Source organism: Nyctibius grandis, chromosome 7, assembly GCF_013368605.1.
Source record: "Nyctibius grandis isolate bNycGra1 chromosome 7, bNycGra1.pri, whole genome shotgun sequence".
Classification (NCBI taxonomy): domain Eukaryota; kingdom Metazoa; phylum Chordata; class Aves; order Nyctibiiformes; family Nyctibiidae; genus Nyctibius; species Nyctibius grandis.
In genome coordinates this window covers 35,528,391-35,546,330 of record NC_090664.1, presented here as the reverse complement: position 1 = coordinate 35,546,330, position 17,940 = coordinate 35,528,391, and the positions used below count along the sequence as shown (strand labels likewise).

The following is a 17,940-nucleotide window of genomic DNA, read 5'->3' as shown; positions in this document are numbered from 1 at the left end:
CACCTTCTCTAATGCCACTCCGTTCTGCTCAACTTTTAACAAAGCCTCTGGGGCAGCCCGTACCGAGCAGAACTCAATACGGCAGCGCAAGCAGCGGCAGGGCCAAACCCCACAGGGCGAGGAACGCCGAGGGCAGCTGCTGCTAGCAGAAGGCACCGGCCCCACACCCGGGTGGCTGACAGCACGGGCTACTCTTCGGGTTCACTGCTACGCCCGTCTAACCCCGCTCCCACCCACACACGCGCTGTGAGGCCAGCGGCCGTGCCCTGCGCGGCAAGCCGTACTGTCAGGCTGCGGCCGCGCTACCACCCGGCCTACCGCTACCACGGCAAGGCGGGGCGGGGCGGGGCAAGACCCCGCGCAAGACCCCCGGCTCGGCGGGGCCCAGTGGACCGGCACAGCGCCCCTCGCTCCTCGCCTGCCACCGCCCCGCCCTCAACCAACGTCTCCTCAGGCACCACTGGTCCGCGGCGCACGCACCTCCCGCCAAACCGTCTAGCCACCCCGCCCCCCCACTTCCGGCACCCGCGGAAGCACCAGGGCCTGCTGGGGAGGCGGAAAAGAGGACGCCACGCATGCGCAGCTCTGCGAGGCACCCGGCAGGCCCCGCCCCCCGCGCGAGCGCCCCGCCCGGCCCCGCCCTCCCGCCCGCCCCGGCGCTCCCCGGCCCCTCCCCTGCGCAGGGGCAGCGGCTGCCACAGCCGCCTCCGCCGCCGGGAGATCCCTCGCCCGCCCGGCCCAGGGCCGCCGTCGCCCCGTCATGTCCGAGGCGGGCCAGGAGCTTGTCCACTTGGTGTGGGGCAAGAAGGCCGGGCCCCGTGGGCTGGCCGACACCATCTTCTGCCGCTGGGCGCAAGGTACCTGCGTACGCCGTGCCCCGGCCCCGCTCCCTGCCCGGCCCGGCCCTGCCCCCGCCCCGGTGCCTGCCCGGTCGTCTCCCCCGGGGCCCGTCCTCGGTGCTCGGCCCGCCCCGCTGCCCTCGGCCCACATACCCGGACACACCCGCAGCTCTCCGCGCCGCCCCCGCCTGTCTGTCCGTGTCCGTGTGAGGGGAGGGAGGCGCCGCGCCGTGGGGCCGGGGCCCCTCCGGGCGTCAGCGGACAGGGTCAGCGATGGTTGTTGGCGTTCGTGTTCCTGTGTCACCGGCAACTCAGCGTGTGGCCCACGGGAAAAATGATGCAGCAGTTTCACTGGCTAAGTAATATTTTTTGCAGCTTGGTCGTCTTCTGCCACAAATCTTGAAAGGAGCTTAGAAGAGTAGGGAAGGAAATGTATTTCTTAAATATATTTCAGCAGCATCATGTGCCATTATTTTACATAGCTTGTGGAAACGTGAAAATAAGTTGCCCTTTTTTTTTTTTTGCGAAGAACGTGGGAGTCGCACATAGACTTCTCAAAACTGGGGGCAGGCTTGGGACACAGTCTCACAATTTTTTTTATAAATTGGTTCTTTGGCTATTGCAGCAGGTGCAAACCGTCTTGTGACGGTAGTGGCTTTACCAGGCTTGCTTAAATTCTAGAACTTAGAAGGAATTCAGCATTTTTTCCACAAATATTTCTCACCGAACACGGATTAACCTAGGGAAAAACATATGAGAGTCTGGTAATGCACTGTGTTTGGTGACAAGGGAGAGGCTGTGCACCTCCCAAACCAACATCACACATGCATCCCCTGAAACTATGCAGATGATAAAACTCATGTCAAAAAAAGAAGAGCAAGAAACAGAATACTAAGAACATCCTTTTGTTTCAGCCAACTTTACCTTGAGACCTGAATGCATTAAAAGTTTTTTTTAAAATCTATGAATTCCACTATCATTTATGAACTTTCTCTAGGAGTTAGGGGTGTTTCTACTACGATCTTCATAACCATTACTAGAATTCTTCGAAGACCACAGTAAGTTATAGAGAAGGCTATTATTCTTTTTCTTCAACCAGAACAGGTACACAGACTTATTTCTTGTATGTCAATTTTATCACTAAGTTTCTGCAATTGTAGTTTTGAAAGAATACCAGAAAGTCTCCATCAAGGAGAGACTATGTGTAGGTTGCATCATTTAAATACAGAGAAAACATCTTACAAATACCCCAGGTTCCATGGTTATTGTTGCTTTATCTCTTAACATGTTTTTCCCTAGGTTAATCTGTGTTCAGTGAGAAATATTTGTGGAAAAAATGCTGAATTCCTTCTAAGTTCTAGAATTTAAGCAGGCCTGGTAAAGCCATTACTTTTCCTAGTGAATTGATTATTTTTATTGAAATATAATTACTTTCTGAAATATCTCGTAAGTTTTGGTAGAGTGTTGCTGTTTCAGTACAAGGTTTTTGCAAGGTCAGAAAAAAAGAATTGGTGTTGAAAAGCTTAATTATTTCTTTAACTGGCAATGTTAGATTACCAAAATTGACATTTTCAAGATAGTTTGCTTGTATATGAAATTTTAGCAGTTTCAAAATGTATTGAAATGTATGTTGCAATGCCCCTCACTTGTGATTCTGTGAAAGATTAATGGAAAAGGCCTCTTGTGTCTTGGTGGCTTCTGGAAAGGAACTATTCTTTCCTATCTGTCTTTAGGGAAAGTCCTGTAACTGTACTGTGTAGTGTATCTGTTCCCTTCTCTATATCCTCTTTAATATAATCAATTTTGTGTAGTAAAAACACAAGACATTAAGTTAGTCTATTGTTTGGAAGTCTTGTGCTGGGAATCAAAAGAGTCAGTCTCAGCCCCTTGTGTTATGTAGCAGCATAATACATTTACCCAACTTTCAGTTTCTATTTTGTTGAAAAAGTTCTGTACCATTTACCTACTGCAAAGGAGTCTTGTCACCACTGACTCATCAAGATTTTTACAAAAACAAACAAGCATAAAAATCAAGCTTTATTGTTTCCAAAGTCTTCAAAGTTTGAAAGGTAGATCCTTGTTTCACATCATGTGCAGAAAGTATCAAAGAAGTGTAAATGATGCTTGCTTAAACAACTGGTTTGGTGTTGGGGTTTTTTTAGAGTGTAGTGCCAACACTGTTATTTATTTCAGATACTTTCTGAATGTTCTCTGATCCTTTCTCAAACCCTTTGGAAGTTGAGAGCCATAATTTACATTTAGAAAGAAAAGTAGAGAGTAGGGAGGGTGTTGGGGAATGTAAGACTCAAACCAGTCAGTTTCTCAGTAGAAATAGCAACGTTCTGGGAATCCTCATCATGCACCAAACTCGTTAACCATCATGTTTGTTTGGTCAACGCTGAAGACAGACTGATCCGCGGGCAGTTAACAGAACTGACCTAGCTAATGTGGATATGCTGTTTGAAGTTAGTGACAGTAATTTCCTCAGTTTGCTGCATTGGCAACTTTAAATATATTGTTTTGATTCCTGACTTAACAAAGGCATGGCTGCAAAGCTGTAGTTGCAGTTGGTTGGGGGTTTTTTGTGTTGTTTTTTTTTAATAGACATTTTTTTCTTTATGATTGCAGCAGAATTTGTGTTTTGAACCTTGTGAATCCCATTTACCTGAATCCTCAAAGTGGACACAGAGAAATGTAGAGCAAAGACTCGGTCTGCACTTTGGTGTTTCTGGGCATAGATATGATGACTTGGGAAGGAATGCGGAGGAGGACTGAACCCTATAGAAACATACCCATGTTAGGAGTGATTTTCTTCATTGATCCAAGAGACAAATTCCGTTCACAAAGCCGCTCTTCAGATCAGCCCTAAGGCACGTGGCATCAGGTCTACACAACTGTGAATGTCTGGCAGGTTTGAGCACAGCATCCTTTCAGAATTACCTAAGCTTTTTCTCACTGGTCTTTGGAAAGAAAGATATGGGACAGTCTTTTCAAAACAACTGTTAAACTTCAAAAGCATAGCATGAACAAATTAATACTACAGTTTGTGTATATGTGTATAACGTACAATGTAAAAATGTCCATTTTATCTGGATCCTGTTCCAGGTTGAGAGCTGGGTGAGTAGATTGACAACTTTCCTTTTCTTCCTCCCCTGTTCTTTCCAAGTTTCCTTTTTTTTATGTGTGGAACTTTGTTTCTGGTCTAGTAAATTTAACATCACCAGATTGTCTTTTATTACATCCTTGGTTGAGGAGCGAGATCCTGTAGTATTGGTTTTAAGTCACTGGAGCTGTAATATTGTTAGACCACGATCAAGTCAGGGTTACTAGGAAATATTTTTACCTGAGAAGGAGATACATTTTGAGCAAAAGGAATACACTTGCCACTCTTCAAAGTCGTAAATAGAACTAGCAATTTGAAAAGTGTTCCTCTAATTTAATAATGTTTCACTCATTTGGGTGATGGGAGAGAAATAGTCATTGGTATCTATGTGATTTTTTTTTATGTTTTGATGACTGTGACTTATAGAATATTTGCATTTGTCTGCTTTCTGTCTCTTTTGAGTTCCATATTACTCAGTGCAAACAGTTAATCAGGAAGAAAAGCGTTTTTTATTTAATATTCACAGTTAGGTTATAGACAAGTGTGGATTGTGGACACAGCTGGAGGAAGTAGTTACACCTATTGTCCCACCTCTGCCTACTTGTTGCTGCTTGTCTGCCATGACTATTGTCTCTTCACATCTTTTGGTGGAACTGCTTTTGAAGCTTCTGCTTTACCAATGCCGGTCACACTTAGCAAAGTAAACCTTGGTGAGTGGTCTTCAGGTCATGGTCAGTGGTCTGCTTTTAAGGCATCTGTAAAAATTAAGAAGTTAGAAGCCAGACCTGCTGCCAGGGATTTGCACGTCGTGTGGAAAAAATATTGAGGTCTTCAAACAAAAAAAGTACTGATGACTACTGACTTAGAGCTTCTGTTTAAGTAGAAGATGTTTCTTCTGTTTAAGTAGAAGTAGGGATGTGCTGCTGAGAAGAGCTATCTAACAGCCTTCTCTAGGGAGGAATTTCTGTTCTCAGTTTTATACAGGTGAACTTTTTTCTTCTTCCCTCCCTTGGAGTGGCATGTTGGTTTTGGGTAGTGATATTGTCTTTACAGACAAAATAACCACATCTTGCTCTTCAGACAGTCATATCCCTTTCTATTTTATAGAGATTTAAATGTTTATTTCATGTGCTTCCGTAATGCAGAGTTGTCTTAAAAGAATTAATTCATTCTGAAGAACACAAAACCTCTTACGAAGCTTGCTGAATAAATAGTTAGGCTTTGGGGCAGAAATATAGTTTTCTGAGGGACTGTCTGTGTTGTTGTGTCTAAGTGACAGCCCTTTCAGGACTGTTAAACTGGAAGGAGAGTAGAAGATACCATTCACTGTGGAAAAATGGGGTGTGAACATGTAAGTTAAGTTGTTAAGAAAGTTGTATTTTCCAGCTAATAGGCGTGGTGGCTAATGTAGTGTGAATACGCATAGAGCAGTAAGAATTTGAGATGCTCTGTAACACAATTATCTAAATAATTAGTGAACCCTAAAACTCTTTGTTGCTGCCTGAGCCCAGACGTTGTCCTTACTTTATGAAAGGATATGGTGCTAGTGAGTCCGTTCTTTACTCTGGATAAGGCTGACAGGCTTAAAGAAAATAAAGAGTCTTGAGGAGTGTTCACATAGAAGGCTCTTACCAGAGCACAAATCCAGAAGTTTCAGTCAAAATTCAGAAGTTTCACAGAGCTGGTTTGTTTTGTTTTTACAAAGGTGTGAAAAAAGACAGACATGTTGGAATCTTACCTTGTTTCCTGGCAGCTTGTTGCCCAGTTTAGTGGTAGCCTACCAAGTAATTTGGATACTTTCCTCAAACCCTTCCAGGACTTCCTGAGTCTTTATTCGCAACCCATTAATTGGAGTTCTGTTGTGGTATTGCTGTGGTTAACACTCCTTTCGTTTTGTGTGTGGGAAAAAGTGGTTTTGTTTGTTTTTTTTTTCCCACAGAAAATTTCAGAAGTTTCATTTTACTATAAAAATACACTTTGAAAACCCAAAGCCGTATGCAAAATGTATCTGTCATTCTACGCCTGGCTATAGAGAAAGGATGAAACATTAAGATGTGTTGTAAACCTTGTACTTGGGTAATAATGGATTATTCTAGTGTCTCTGTCAGGCAGTTCTTGTATCCCAAAAGGGAAAAAGAAATACAGTTCCATGATGAGAGGCCGGCTCAGCAGAGAACAGGACAAAAAAATTAATAGTGCAGCATCTTTGTAGCTAGATTGGATCAGAGATAGAGCAAGGGTTTTATCTGATGTGGTTAATGTTGCACGCTCTTTAGCTACTCTCCTTGTCTCTTGCATTCAGCTAGAGTTGGTCCTTGCAGAGTGAAAACACTGAAGGTGTTTTACAAAGCATCCTTTGTAAAATGACAGTGTTACTCATGTTTAGAGTGTCTTGGATGTAAAAAAAAAAATATTTTTTAGAAACAGGCAAATAATAAAAAGATGCAGTAAAGCGGTGGGGTGGTCATAATAGAAGAATGATTGGGTTTTGTACTGTGTTGGACCATGATGTGGAGTACTAGATGAAAGACAAAGGTAGGTAACGAAGTCATACATTCATTTTGGCAAACACTATGTAGAAGAGCTAAGAATTAGGTGTAAGAAAAGAAACATGAGCCTCGGTAAATGCTAAGTTTTAGGGAAATAAGGAGAATAAAACTTTGTTTTGTGTGATTAATAGTGGACAAAGGGTATGAAGACAGATTTGGGAATATTATAGTCACCATAACTCAAACTATTGAGCAATACACTGATTACCAATGGGAATCTAGATCTACATCTCCTCCCCTCACCCCCGACAGAAAATTTAAAGCAGTAGAGCAGTAGTGATGCTGAAAAAATGGGGTCAGTGGAGCATTTAATGGGGTTATAAATGACAAGGAAGATGTATGATGATTATGCTATTTTATGTTTCTAATAGGTAAATGATGATAATTATGCTCATGGATAAAAGGCAGGCAGATTAATAAAAAAAAATATTTTGGCTGCATTACATCTATTTTGCTCTTGAAATTTTATCTGGAGTGAAAAGAGCTGTATGATAGATATGACTGGTTAAGAGTGAGAGTAAGTAGAAATTGTCTGGGTCAGAGATGCTGGTCTTAGTAGCTTAAAGGGTGGCCAGGCCATTCCTACAAATCATAAGGAAGGGTGTGGGGTTGATGGGTGTTTATAGAGATTGCCCAAGATGTGATTATTGTGGAAGGCAAAAAAGGTGAGTAGGTGTGATTGAAGACTGAAGTAGACTTGAACCCAGCTGGATTTCAGATTGCTGGTTTCTGAAATTTTACCTGAGCGGACTTCTGATTTTGTAGACATGTTAAAAAAAGAGAGCAAGACCAAAATTCCTGAAGCCCATTTCTTGGCTTAACAGCTTTTAAAACCTTGATGTTTATTAAGCATTAAGCAGCATTTAGGTAAAAAGAAATTAAGTGTTCCTTTAGGTGTTATATATGTTTTTTTTCCTGTAGTTGTATTCTGTCAAATTCTGTATAATATCAATTTTGCGTTGTCTGTCTCAAATTTGTATTCACTGTGGTGGATCACACTCGATTTTCTTTATTTTTAGGAAGCAGTTTTGAAAAATAGGGCAGGGTTAAGCTTGAGACAGTTCATGCTTTCTATAAGAAGCCTGAAGAATGTGAAACAAAGTCAAGATTTCTTAAGCATGGTTTAATGGTACCACATCCAAGTATGTTGTTTTCCTGCAGTGGCTAAATAATTAAAACAACTAAAACCAACTATTGTTCCGGTGTGCTTAGATGGCATGCAGTAACACTTCGAAGTAGAGGAAGACTTACCTTTTAATATGAATAAGCCTGCACAAGCTAATTCAGAAAGTTTAAAGGCCTGGTGATATTTCTTACTAGGGCATGTTAACAGGGGAGTGAAATGACACTAGTGCAAACTTTCGTTGAAGTATGGATTAATGGAGCTTCGTCACTAGATTAGATGATGCTGGATCTACATATGTAAGCTTGATGTACATCTGGGTTTTGGATATAAAATACATCTTTGTAATGCACATTTGCACATTCAGTTAAAAAAAAACCCTGGAGCCTTCTGTCAGATGCAGGGGAAACCCCATTCTTTTAAGAACTATGGCTACATTGATCCATCTTAAAAAAATTCACATTGTTGTTGAACAACTATCATTTCTGTGATGCAAATGCAAAATACAAAACATGCAGTAGTCCTCTCTTGTGCTGCTTGGGATGATGTCCCTGTCATGCGGTAGTGTGGAAGTCTGCACCGGGGGGATGCATTTCCCCAGTTCAAATTCACATCCAGGGGTGAGGGATGCTTTTGGTATGGCAGCATGTTACGATGCAGAATTGGGAAAAGGAGAAATTGTGGGAAAGAAGCATTGAATATTCTTTCCGCCAAGACTGACACTGCTGTGAAAATATGCATGTGTATCCCCTTTCTCCCTGCCCCCACTTGCTCGTGCTTGCTGGTTAGTTGCTGACTACAGTTGCATGGTTTCTAGATGACATTGAACTAGAGTTACTTCAGCACAATCTTATAGCGCTTACAAGAATAATGCAAAATATCACTCACTGTGAGTAAGTTGTCGTGTGTCAGCTTCATCAAGGTAATTGTCCATGTATATGCATTTATCTATGAGAAATGCAAGCTATGAATCACCGTATCAAGTTTAAGGGCAAGGTGGTAACAATCAATTTTGCAGTAATTGCTCCAGCATTTGCTCTATGATGTGACTGTAAGATAATTCTGAAATACAAATTACATTAAAGATGGAGGGGGAAAATAGGTGATCTTGCATCTCAGTAAATACAGTGTATCTTCTGTGAAAGAACACCATTAAGAGTCTTGCTTCAGTGGTTACAAATTAATATTCGAGTTACTCAGCATATTTCAGTCTTAATAGGAAGCACTGATAGGCCAAAAATGAGATCAGTGGGAGGCATACTGTGCCCTTCATAGGGCATAGAAATGTATTATGCGTGTTCAGTGAAGGTCCAAAGATGATTTTTTTTTTACATATGTGAAACAAAATATTATCACTTACAGATTTTAATTGATTTATAAGAAATAAACCATAATAAAATAAAAACTATGGTTTAAGTATCCAGCTATGTGTGGTCTAGTGACAGTTTTACTATTAAAAATCCTTTTGTTTAAAACCCTAGGTGTTGGCCCTTTGTGGTCATGATTTCATTGCTGAGGTAAATAATTCTTTCTGTGCTCTCACCTTTCATGACTTTTTTTTTCTTTAGATAGTTTAATCACATTTTGTTGCATTATCAGGGGAAAAAAAATCTTGAAAACTTACCTAATCTTTAAAGATGAATAAATTAGGTGTCATTTCTCTTAGGCAAGGAGTATACATAAACATGTGCTTGTTTGTGGATTTCACTAAATATAGTCTTTTTCCATTTGACAGGATTTGTTTTTAGTGAATCTGAATCAACTGCATTAGAACAATTTGAAGGTGGCCCTTGTGCAGTGATTGCACCTGTACAGGTAAGATGCATTTATTATAGGAATGGTTTAACATTAGTAAGCCCAAAATTTGTTCTTTTCTCTATATATGTGGAACTAAAATATTTTAAAAATTGCACATCAGTTGTATTTTGATTTCATAATTACAGTATGGAGGATACAAAACACTCAGTAAAAAGGCAGAAATGGGCTGATTTTGAACTATAATTTTGCAGAAGTGGATTTGTTTGAAGAAATGCAACAGGTTGATCCAAGCAGAGGTAACTTTGAAGTGGGGAATGCAGGATAAAGGGGAGAAGTAAAAGATCAGATATAAATGTAATCCTAATTTTTTCTCATCTCTCAAATTCCAGTATCTGAAGGGGGCCTACAGGAAAGCGGGAGAGGGGCTTTTTACAAGGACAAGTAGTGACAGGATGAGGGGGAATGGTTTTAAACTGAAAGAGGGTAGATTCGGATTAGATATTAGGAAGAAATTCTTTCCTGTGAGGGTGGTGAGACACTGGAACAGGTTTCCCTGAGAAGTTGTGGCTGCCCCCTCCCTGGCAGTGTTTAAGGCCAGGTTGGATGGGGCCTTGAGCAACCTGGTCGAGAGGAAAGGTGTCCCTGCCTGTGGCAGGGGGGTTGGAACTAGATGATCTTTAAGGTCCCTTCCAACCCAAACCATTCTATGATTCTATTAAATAAACTGTCCTTAAGAAGGATAATATCTGTGTCACAATGGCTGTTTTAGCAAACTGTATTATAAATTTTTGAAGTTATCGATTTTCAAACCTAACAAGGTTTGCTATATAAGAAAAGGAGAAATGTTATACTTCCAAAGTCCTAGTTAGCAGAATAATTGAAGTATGTCAGGTGAATATATTTTATTCTGGATACGTGCTTAGGATTTCATTTGTGCTTCAGATATGCTCCACCAACTGTGATTATGTTTTTTTTTGTTTTCTTACTCCATTGTATCTTGTAGGCTATGTGCATACTCTTTGAAATGCTGTTTCTGGGGCAAATCTGACTGCTGTGTACATATATGACCTGTAGGCTGGATCTGTTCTGCTGGAGCAGTTTGTCTAATCTGTGACTGCTCTTCATTCTCTTAGGAGCACCCTGTAGAGACAGGCAGACATTGAGTCATGGGCCAGATTACTTTTCCTGGTAACCTGCTCTTGACTCCGCTTAGACACAGATCAAATTCTGTAGGTATGTCTAGGTCTGAGCTGAGGCCTTGTCCACTGATGGGGGACATATTAAAGTCATGTGGCGGAGTTAATCTGGTCATAAACTGGAAGGTATCTGGGTCAGACAACTGACATTATGGAATTGTTTGCATCTCTAGTGTGTATAATGTGGTAGACATAAACCTCTGTTATGGTTACCTCAAGACACTCTGGACACTGGTCCCACTGGAAGGAGCACCACTTGCTTAGGCTGTAAACAAACAATAGAAAAGTATTTTATTATGAATTGCACTCTGTAACATGACTCTGCCTAGTTCTGTGGTCTTAAAACCAGATGTAGAGTGTCTGGTCTCTGATGTTAGAATTATGTGTCTTTTATCTGGGGGAGGTGGAGAGAGTAAAGAATAGGACCAGCCAGCTCTTAAAGGCAGTGCCAAGTCTTTACCATATTAAATGTTCCTACAAACAGTGTTTTTCCAGATTTATATGTAGTTCAACTTCCTTGAAATTAAGCATTTAAAGCATGTTTAAAAGTGAGCTGTGTTCCAGCTAGGGAAGGAGGAAGGGATCAAACAGATATTGCAGTGCCTACTGCTGCTGTGAATTACCAAAAAAAGGTGTGCGAAAGGCTGTGACAGGAGAACAGGGTGAATCTGTCAGGGAAGAAGTGAAAGCTGAAGCAGTTATTTTTAAGATCCTGCAAATACCTGAAACAGCATCTAATAGAGTAATTAGAAAGACCAAGAGTCTGCTGCCCGAACTTTGTTCTTTCATTGTTCTTTCTCTGTAACTTAGAGCATATCTTTTTTTTTTTTTTTATTGCAACATTAGTGTTGATGGAAAACAAAGCAGGGATATGAAGATGCATAGCTTTTCTTTGATCTGATCTGTGAATTATGACTTGCAATGGTTAAAACAGATGGGCTTTTTAACTACTAAATGGGTTTATCTGAGTGAGTAGAGTTGTCTTGTACTACTCATCAGTTATATTGCAAAATATTTTTGCCTGCATTACTGCAGTCCTGTGAGTCTGGAGATGTTTATGTAAATATGCAGTCTGCGTATTTGAAGCGGACTTGAGGTTCAAAATCAACAATGTTGAACATAGGTATAAGGCCACCTTTGTAGTTAGTTTGAATGGGAAAAATCAGTAAACAGCGCAGGCTTAGGATCTCTTACTGAATGATGAGCGGGTTGAAACTTGTCTAATAACACACAAAAACTTTTTGGTATAGACTTGTGACATAATGTAAAAGTTGGTGTTGTCTTTTATTTTAATATTATCTTATGCTTTGATAACAAAGGCATTCCTTTTGAAGAGGCTTTTTACCAGCGAAAAGTCTACTTGGAGAGACTGTCCAGGTACCGAGACCTCTTTTTTCCCCTCTTTATTTTTTCCATTTTAATTATTTGTAAAGCATGTCCTAGTACAAAGAATTTAAAATTTTACACTTTTTGTTTAAGTGTGCTCCCATGCCATTTTATGAGGCATACAGTGTGTGCACTACATGTCTCTAAACTCCCGTTTGTGAGGTCTATGCCTGTCCCTAGTACTTCTGTGTTTTTTAAATATTTGATTGAAATCTATTATTAGGAAAGGGAATGGATTAGAAATCATATTAAAGCACATTTTTCTAAAGACAGCTTTATAATTCTTTGGTCCAGTATAGTCAAACAGCAATTAACATTAAAAATTAATAAGATAAAAGTAACAAAATTATTTAGATAACATTAATGTGTAAAAAAGATAGTAGTAGCTTGTATAAGATACTGATTAGCAGCAATTGAACTCATGTAGGTTTCTGATCTTTCAGAAGAGGAACAGAAGAACCTTCTCTGTCATACATTATGTGATATTTTGGAAATGGCTTGCTCTGATAATTCTGAGTCGTACTCTCTGGCGACGTGGATAAGAGGAAAAACAACTGAAGAAACTGCTAGTATTTCTGAAAGTCCTGCAGAATCTAGTCGTCAAGAGGAACGACCTTGTAAGATGTATTTCTCTTCTAAATTACCTATCACTTAGTGAAGTATTATGTTGTTTTTGAGGGTCTGCTGCTTTTTATTATTACACACATGGGTTTTTCGCCTTTGTGATTCCATTAACAATAGACTGATTTTTGTCTATTGTAATTAGAGGCATTGATCCTTTTTGTCAAAAGGAATGTGCTATCTGTCACTGGAGTTCTAACATACATGTTTCTCTTGAATTTGAGCAATTTCCATAATCTTTTCAATTTTATTTTGTAATTTACTGGGACCTGATGTATCTTTAATTTGGAAAAATCCACATGCTTCCTAACACTGGAGGAATATTTTAACTTGTCACTTGTTGCTTTATTTCAGAAGAGCTTTTGTAGGAAATTCTGCAAAGCTTTATCTGTTCTAAAATATTCTAGATCCCCTGTTATCGAGAATTAGGTTTTTCCCCTTTGTTTGATTCTATGAAGTACCAAAACAGCTTAATCAAATCACCTTCTAGTAGATTAACAGAATCTTTTGGTAGGTTAGAATTTTTCAGTTACCTGCTTTTTGCAAATATCTTGATTCCTTCATTAGTTACTGACATCAAGGATCCGGTGAACGTCTCTTGTTGCACTAAGATATGGCATCCAGTCATATCCAACTGCTGCAGAGACAGTGACATGGAAAGTTTGCCTGTGCACACTTGATCATTGAGATGTGTATTTATTAATCTTTTAATAGGAGATATCTAACATGTTAAAAGATAAGGTGCTTTTTCTTTTAGTTTTTGTTCCCAATGTGTCCCTTAAGTATGAAAAACTCTTCACATGAGAACATGCTTATAAAGGTGCCATCTTTTGATGGAAGGAATATGTTATTTGGCAGTTTGTGGCATAACTACAAAGTAAGAATTGTACAAGTAGATTTATACGTGCACAGCTAGCTATAGCAATTAGTAGTGCTGAAGGTCTTTATGTTACGGATCGTCTTCATCTGCTTCTATGAAAAGCTCCATGTGCTTTAGAAGGCTCCAACAATAATAATTGAAATGTTGCTTAATTATAAAAACAGAAGGTCACCACATAAGAGTTCCAAAGTGAGCAGGTTTTTTTTATTAAGAAAAAGTATTATACAGAAAGTTGTATCTACAACTTTTCTGTTTTAAAAAAATAATCTTCCTTTGCAAGATAATAAGGCAGTTGTAACTCTGAAATTCCTAATTTCCGTGGATTTTTCAGTTGTCCCTGAAGCTCTTGCTCATATTATGAAGTTTCCTTTGAAGAAAAAGTGAAGCAGAGCCTAGTTATCAATAGGCTTTTACTGTCTTGTTTATTAATACATTGCCTTATTCTAAAGAACTTTTAATTGCAGAAAATGTTCAGCAGAAAGTCTTTTTAAACACACACTTGATTAATAATTACTCTCAACACTGACACTTAATGAACTAATCCATTCTATTACATATCTACATTTTTCATATTTCTGTACAAGTCTACAAGTTCTGCCTGACTTGTCCTTAATACCATGGAATGTGCTTAGGAAGAGCAGGATACATTTACCGTGAACAGTCTGCTTTTGTCATGAGCAACATTGATCTCTTTCATTGTTCGTATCCTGCGTTCCCTGCTAGACACTGAATGTACCTCTTGTATATACTCTACAGTTCAAACAGTATTTTACCTTATATGTATAATGCAATACACTTCCTAATTTAAGATATATTTGTTAGGGTTTGTTTTTTTTTTTTTCTTTTCTGTCCTGCTATTTTAACTGTAGACCAGCTTCTTGCTTGGTTAGGCTTGGGACAAAGATGTTGAGAAGAAGGTATTGTTAATAATGCAGAGTTCTGTTAACTTCTAGTGGAAAGGAATATATTTATTTCTTGCTTGGTTGCTGTGATCAATAAAAATAGAAAGAGGCATTGTCACAGTTGGTAGGCCTTAAGAGACGAGTTATGTGTGTGTGGGAGTATTACAGATGTAATTCCACATGGCAGGCTACTGCTATTTGGGAATTGAATATGGGAATATATTTATAATAAACCCATGAAATATGATTAGACACAGCATGATAGAGTATCATTTTAAAGAGTTTCTATACAATTGTATTTCTCATATAGCTCATGTTCTATTGCTGTTCATTCTTTTCCTCTCCACTAAGCACTGTCTGTCTTTAGCATTGTTTGGGTTATGTATAGCTACAATTCTCTTTAGGATTTCTACTTCTTTCCCTTTGTTTCAAATAGTAGTTCTCTTACCATTTCAATCTGTTCTGTAGTAACAGACTGAAACTACCTATCACCCTGCTGTGTGAACAAAAGGTGGATTCGAGCACACTTACTGAATGCAATAGCATTTTTCACCTGCTTTTGTGGTGTATACCAGTGACCTGTTGTTGGCCATGCATTGGCTGTAGTAGTGCAAGTTCCCACGTTCAAATATTGCTTTATATGATTTAGTCCCTCTAACTTTCTGCTTACAAAAACATATGTTCTTGGAGCAGGGTTAGTTCCTGTAGCATTTTCTGCAATTTAGATTAATTGTTTCATTTTTTTAAAAAATGTCTTAAAAATACATTTTCTTAAGTCTAGTTTTGCTTTTGGTAACCTAATTTTAGCAATTCCTTGTAGTTTTTCAAAAGACAAAAACTAACACTCTTAAGACTACTGCTGCCTTATTTCTGAAGTAGAAAATGGAAGTATTGTATTGCTAGAGAATCAGTTGTATTTGCATGTGGGCAAATCAAATGCATCTTTAAAATACAATCAGAAAGGGCATAAAAAGCCCTTTCTGGAATTCTTGTGGGAAGACTTGATCAGTAGTATTAGCCCTAATGGCTTCGGGTCTTTAATGAATTGTATGCAGTCAAATTCAGTAGCTAGATGATCAGACATTATTTAAATATTCAGCATTAAGTGGCCTTTATCAGAAAGCAGATCTGTCTGTTTTGTATATTATTCTACTAGCAGGAAGACAAAGTCCTTATGGACATAGAGGGCACTAAAGACTGCTACAGTCTTAATATTTGAATGCCTATAGAATTTGATAATTACACAACTGGCGAGTATAACTTCCTGTTGGTAAAAGAAAATTTGATTTTAAAAGTTCATTTCATCTCCTTGGTTTGGAAATGTTGTGAGGGAACAAAAGTATAAAGCCTGTGTTGAACTTGGGAAGACACTAATGCTGTATTTTTTTTCTGTCTTGGATGCAACACTTATTTGGAAGGCTATTTATCCATTATTAAAAGAAAACAAAGAGAACTAATTTAAAAACAGGATGTGTAACCCTGGGTAGAATAATTCTACTCATTTGTTTGTAATAAATAAGCATTAAAAGGGGGGGGGAAACCCCAAAATTTCAGTAACAGAAATATATATTTGAAGAAAAAATACAGCTTACCTACATTGGTAAAATGATCCAAATAATCATGCTTTTCTAGGAAATAATACTTTTTGTTGACCTGCAAAATTACATCTATAGTATGCATATGCTTGATGACTTTGTGACAGCCACGTTTTGTACAAAATCAACAGCTTAGTATTTGACAAATATTTTCAAGTCTACACACTCCAGTGGCTTTGTGCCTTTAATAAATTGATTAGTCCAAATAGAAATGTTCTCACTAATTTGTATGGTGGAATCTTAATGTTGCGGTAAATTAGTTTATACTAATCAGCTAAAAAAATTAAATGTCAAGGGAGGATTAAAAATTAAAAATATAATTAAAACTTGAAAGTATACTAGCTTGCTGTGTGTATCTTGTGTCGTTTTTTTGCCATGTGTAGTGCTGAAAAGTGTCTCTTGTGTATAGCTGCCTTGGCTGTCGAAGAGCTTGGCTTTGAGCGATTTCATGCATTAATTCAGTAAGTAATACGTTGGAACATTTAAAATACAATATTTTGAAGTTACACTAATATTCCCAGCCCTGAAAGGGGTATGATGAGGAGCTTTGCGTGTGTTACACATCAGGTTAAACTTGGATTTCAGATTTTGATTTGGGGGTTTTGGGGGTCTTTCTTTGCATTTTACCATTTAAAGTGGAATATTATTTTGAGCATAACCATTAGGCTTTAAAATAAAACTGGAGCAATGTGATGCGTGAAATTGGCCAAATAACTTGTGCGTTTCAAGTATATGAACACGGGTAATTAAGATTCACATTTAAGTTAAAGATGTTAATCCTCATTTTTTTATACAGTCTTCACAGGTGATTCTATCTTAAATACTCATATATACTGAAAAAAAATTGTCATCTAGTATTTTTCCTGATTTGAGACAATGTAAGAAACATTTATTAGAATTTTTCATATACAAGACTGATTTTTGTTTCACACTTCAAACACTCTTTTGGGGTGTAAATACAGAGCTTACAGTTCTAGTGAGTTTATCTTTAAAGGTAACAGCCTTTTGTTTTCCCAGTGAACAGTTGTAATCGTAATACAAACAAATCCCCAAAGAGGAAATAAAGAGCAACAGAATTTCAAAAAACACTTGAGATGGAAAATGTTACTAATTAGAACTGAAATAACTATGGCTTATTGCATCAGTAGTAATTATAGTTTGTTCTTTAAACCTCTTGTCCTATGAGGGAAGAAAAAGAGGACAATATAAAATTTTTGTAACCTTATCTGATCAAAACACTAATTTCTTGCCCTCTTTCTCCCTCCCACTCACACCCCCTACCCTCCTCCCCTTCCCCCCCCCACCCCCCCCCATCGTTGGACTTGTGGTACATACTTCAGTTTTTCTCGGTATTTCTCTCTGGAAATGAACGCTCTGGCATACGCCTTTAGAGCGAGCTGAGTGATGGATTTCAGAATTGGCTTTGCCTTGCGTACCTTGTGTGCCTTGTGTGCTCTATTGATAATGAAAGGTAGTTTAAAAATCTCAAGTGTTAGCCAGAGTAAACCATCTATGGGTATATTTTTGCAAATGATTGTTTCTTTTTTAATCAAGACTTACTAAAAGTGTGCAAGAAATCGAAAAGAAAATAATATACCTAAGTTTGTGTAAGATAAGCAGAAAGTGTGATCTAGTTTGAATTATTCAATAAAAACTAAAGTTTGTGTTCTGAAAAGCAGTATTTAGCTCTAAATATCGCCAGAAATAGAAAGTATATTACTTCACTGGAATATTGATGGATCTCTTCCTTTCCTCTGTTTTTATTTTAGTTTTTTTCTTTCTAAACCTATGATGACCTGGTGTTACCGTATCATCCAGGCAGCAATCCTATTATACAACCAGATAGTTTCCCAAATATTAATGTACCACTCGTGGTTTTGAACATTTTGTTTTTTCCAAAGCTAGAGTCTAACAAAATCAAATTCTCATGGGAAATGTAATAATTACTTCAAAAGCTTGAAAGATAGTCTTACCTGGTTAAGTGGAAG

The 17,940-nt window shown here is 38.6% G+C and overlaps 1 protein-coding gene across 7 annotated transcripts in view; it reads left to right on the top strand.

The window, feature by feature from the left end:
• Positions 1-685: 685 nt before the first annotated feature.
• MINDY3 (MINDY lysine 48 deubiquitinase 3) overlaps positions 686-17,940 on the top strand; it is a 71,881-nt gene continuing 54,626 nt past the window's right edge. The window contains exons 1-7 of one of the 7 annotated variants that reach the window (XM_068404910.1): positions 780-857; positions 3,471-3,956; positions 7,511-7,633; positions 9,350-9,429; positions 11,888-11,945; positions 12,398-12,571; positions 16,362-16,413. In XM_068404910.1, coding sequence (XP_068261011.1) covers positions 7,618-7,633; positions 9,350-9,429; positions 11,888-11,945; positions 12,398-12,571; positions 16,362-16,413 — 380 coding nt within the window. In that variant the 5' untranslated portion in view covers positions 780-857; positions 3,471-3,956; positions 7,511-7,617. Of the gene's footprint in view, positions 858-911; positions 1,199-3,467; positions 3,957-7,510; positions 7,634-9,349; positions 9,430-11,887; positions 11,946-12,397; positions 12,579-16,361; positions 16,414-17,940 lie in introns of those variants that run through there. The other 6 variants (XM_068404908.1, XM_068404909.1, XM_068404911.1 and 3 more) reach the window with 6 other exon arrangements.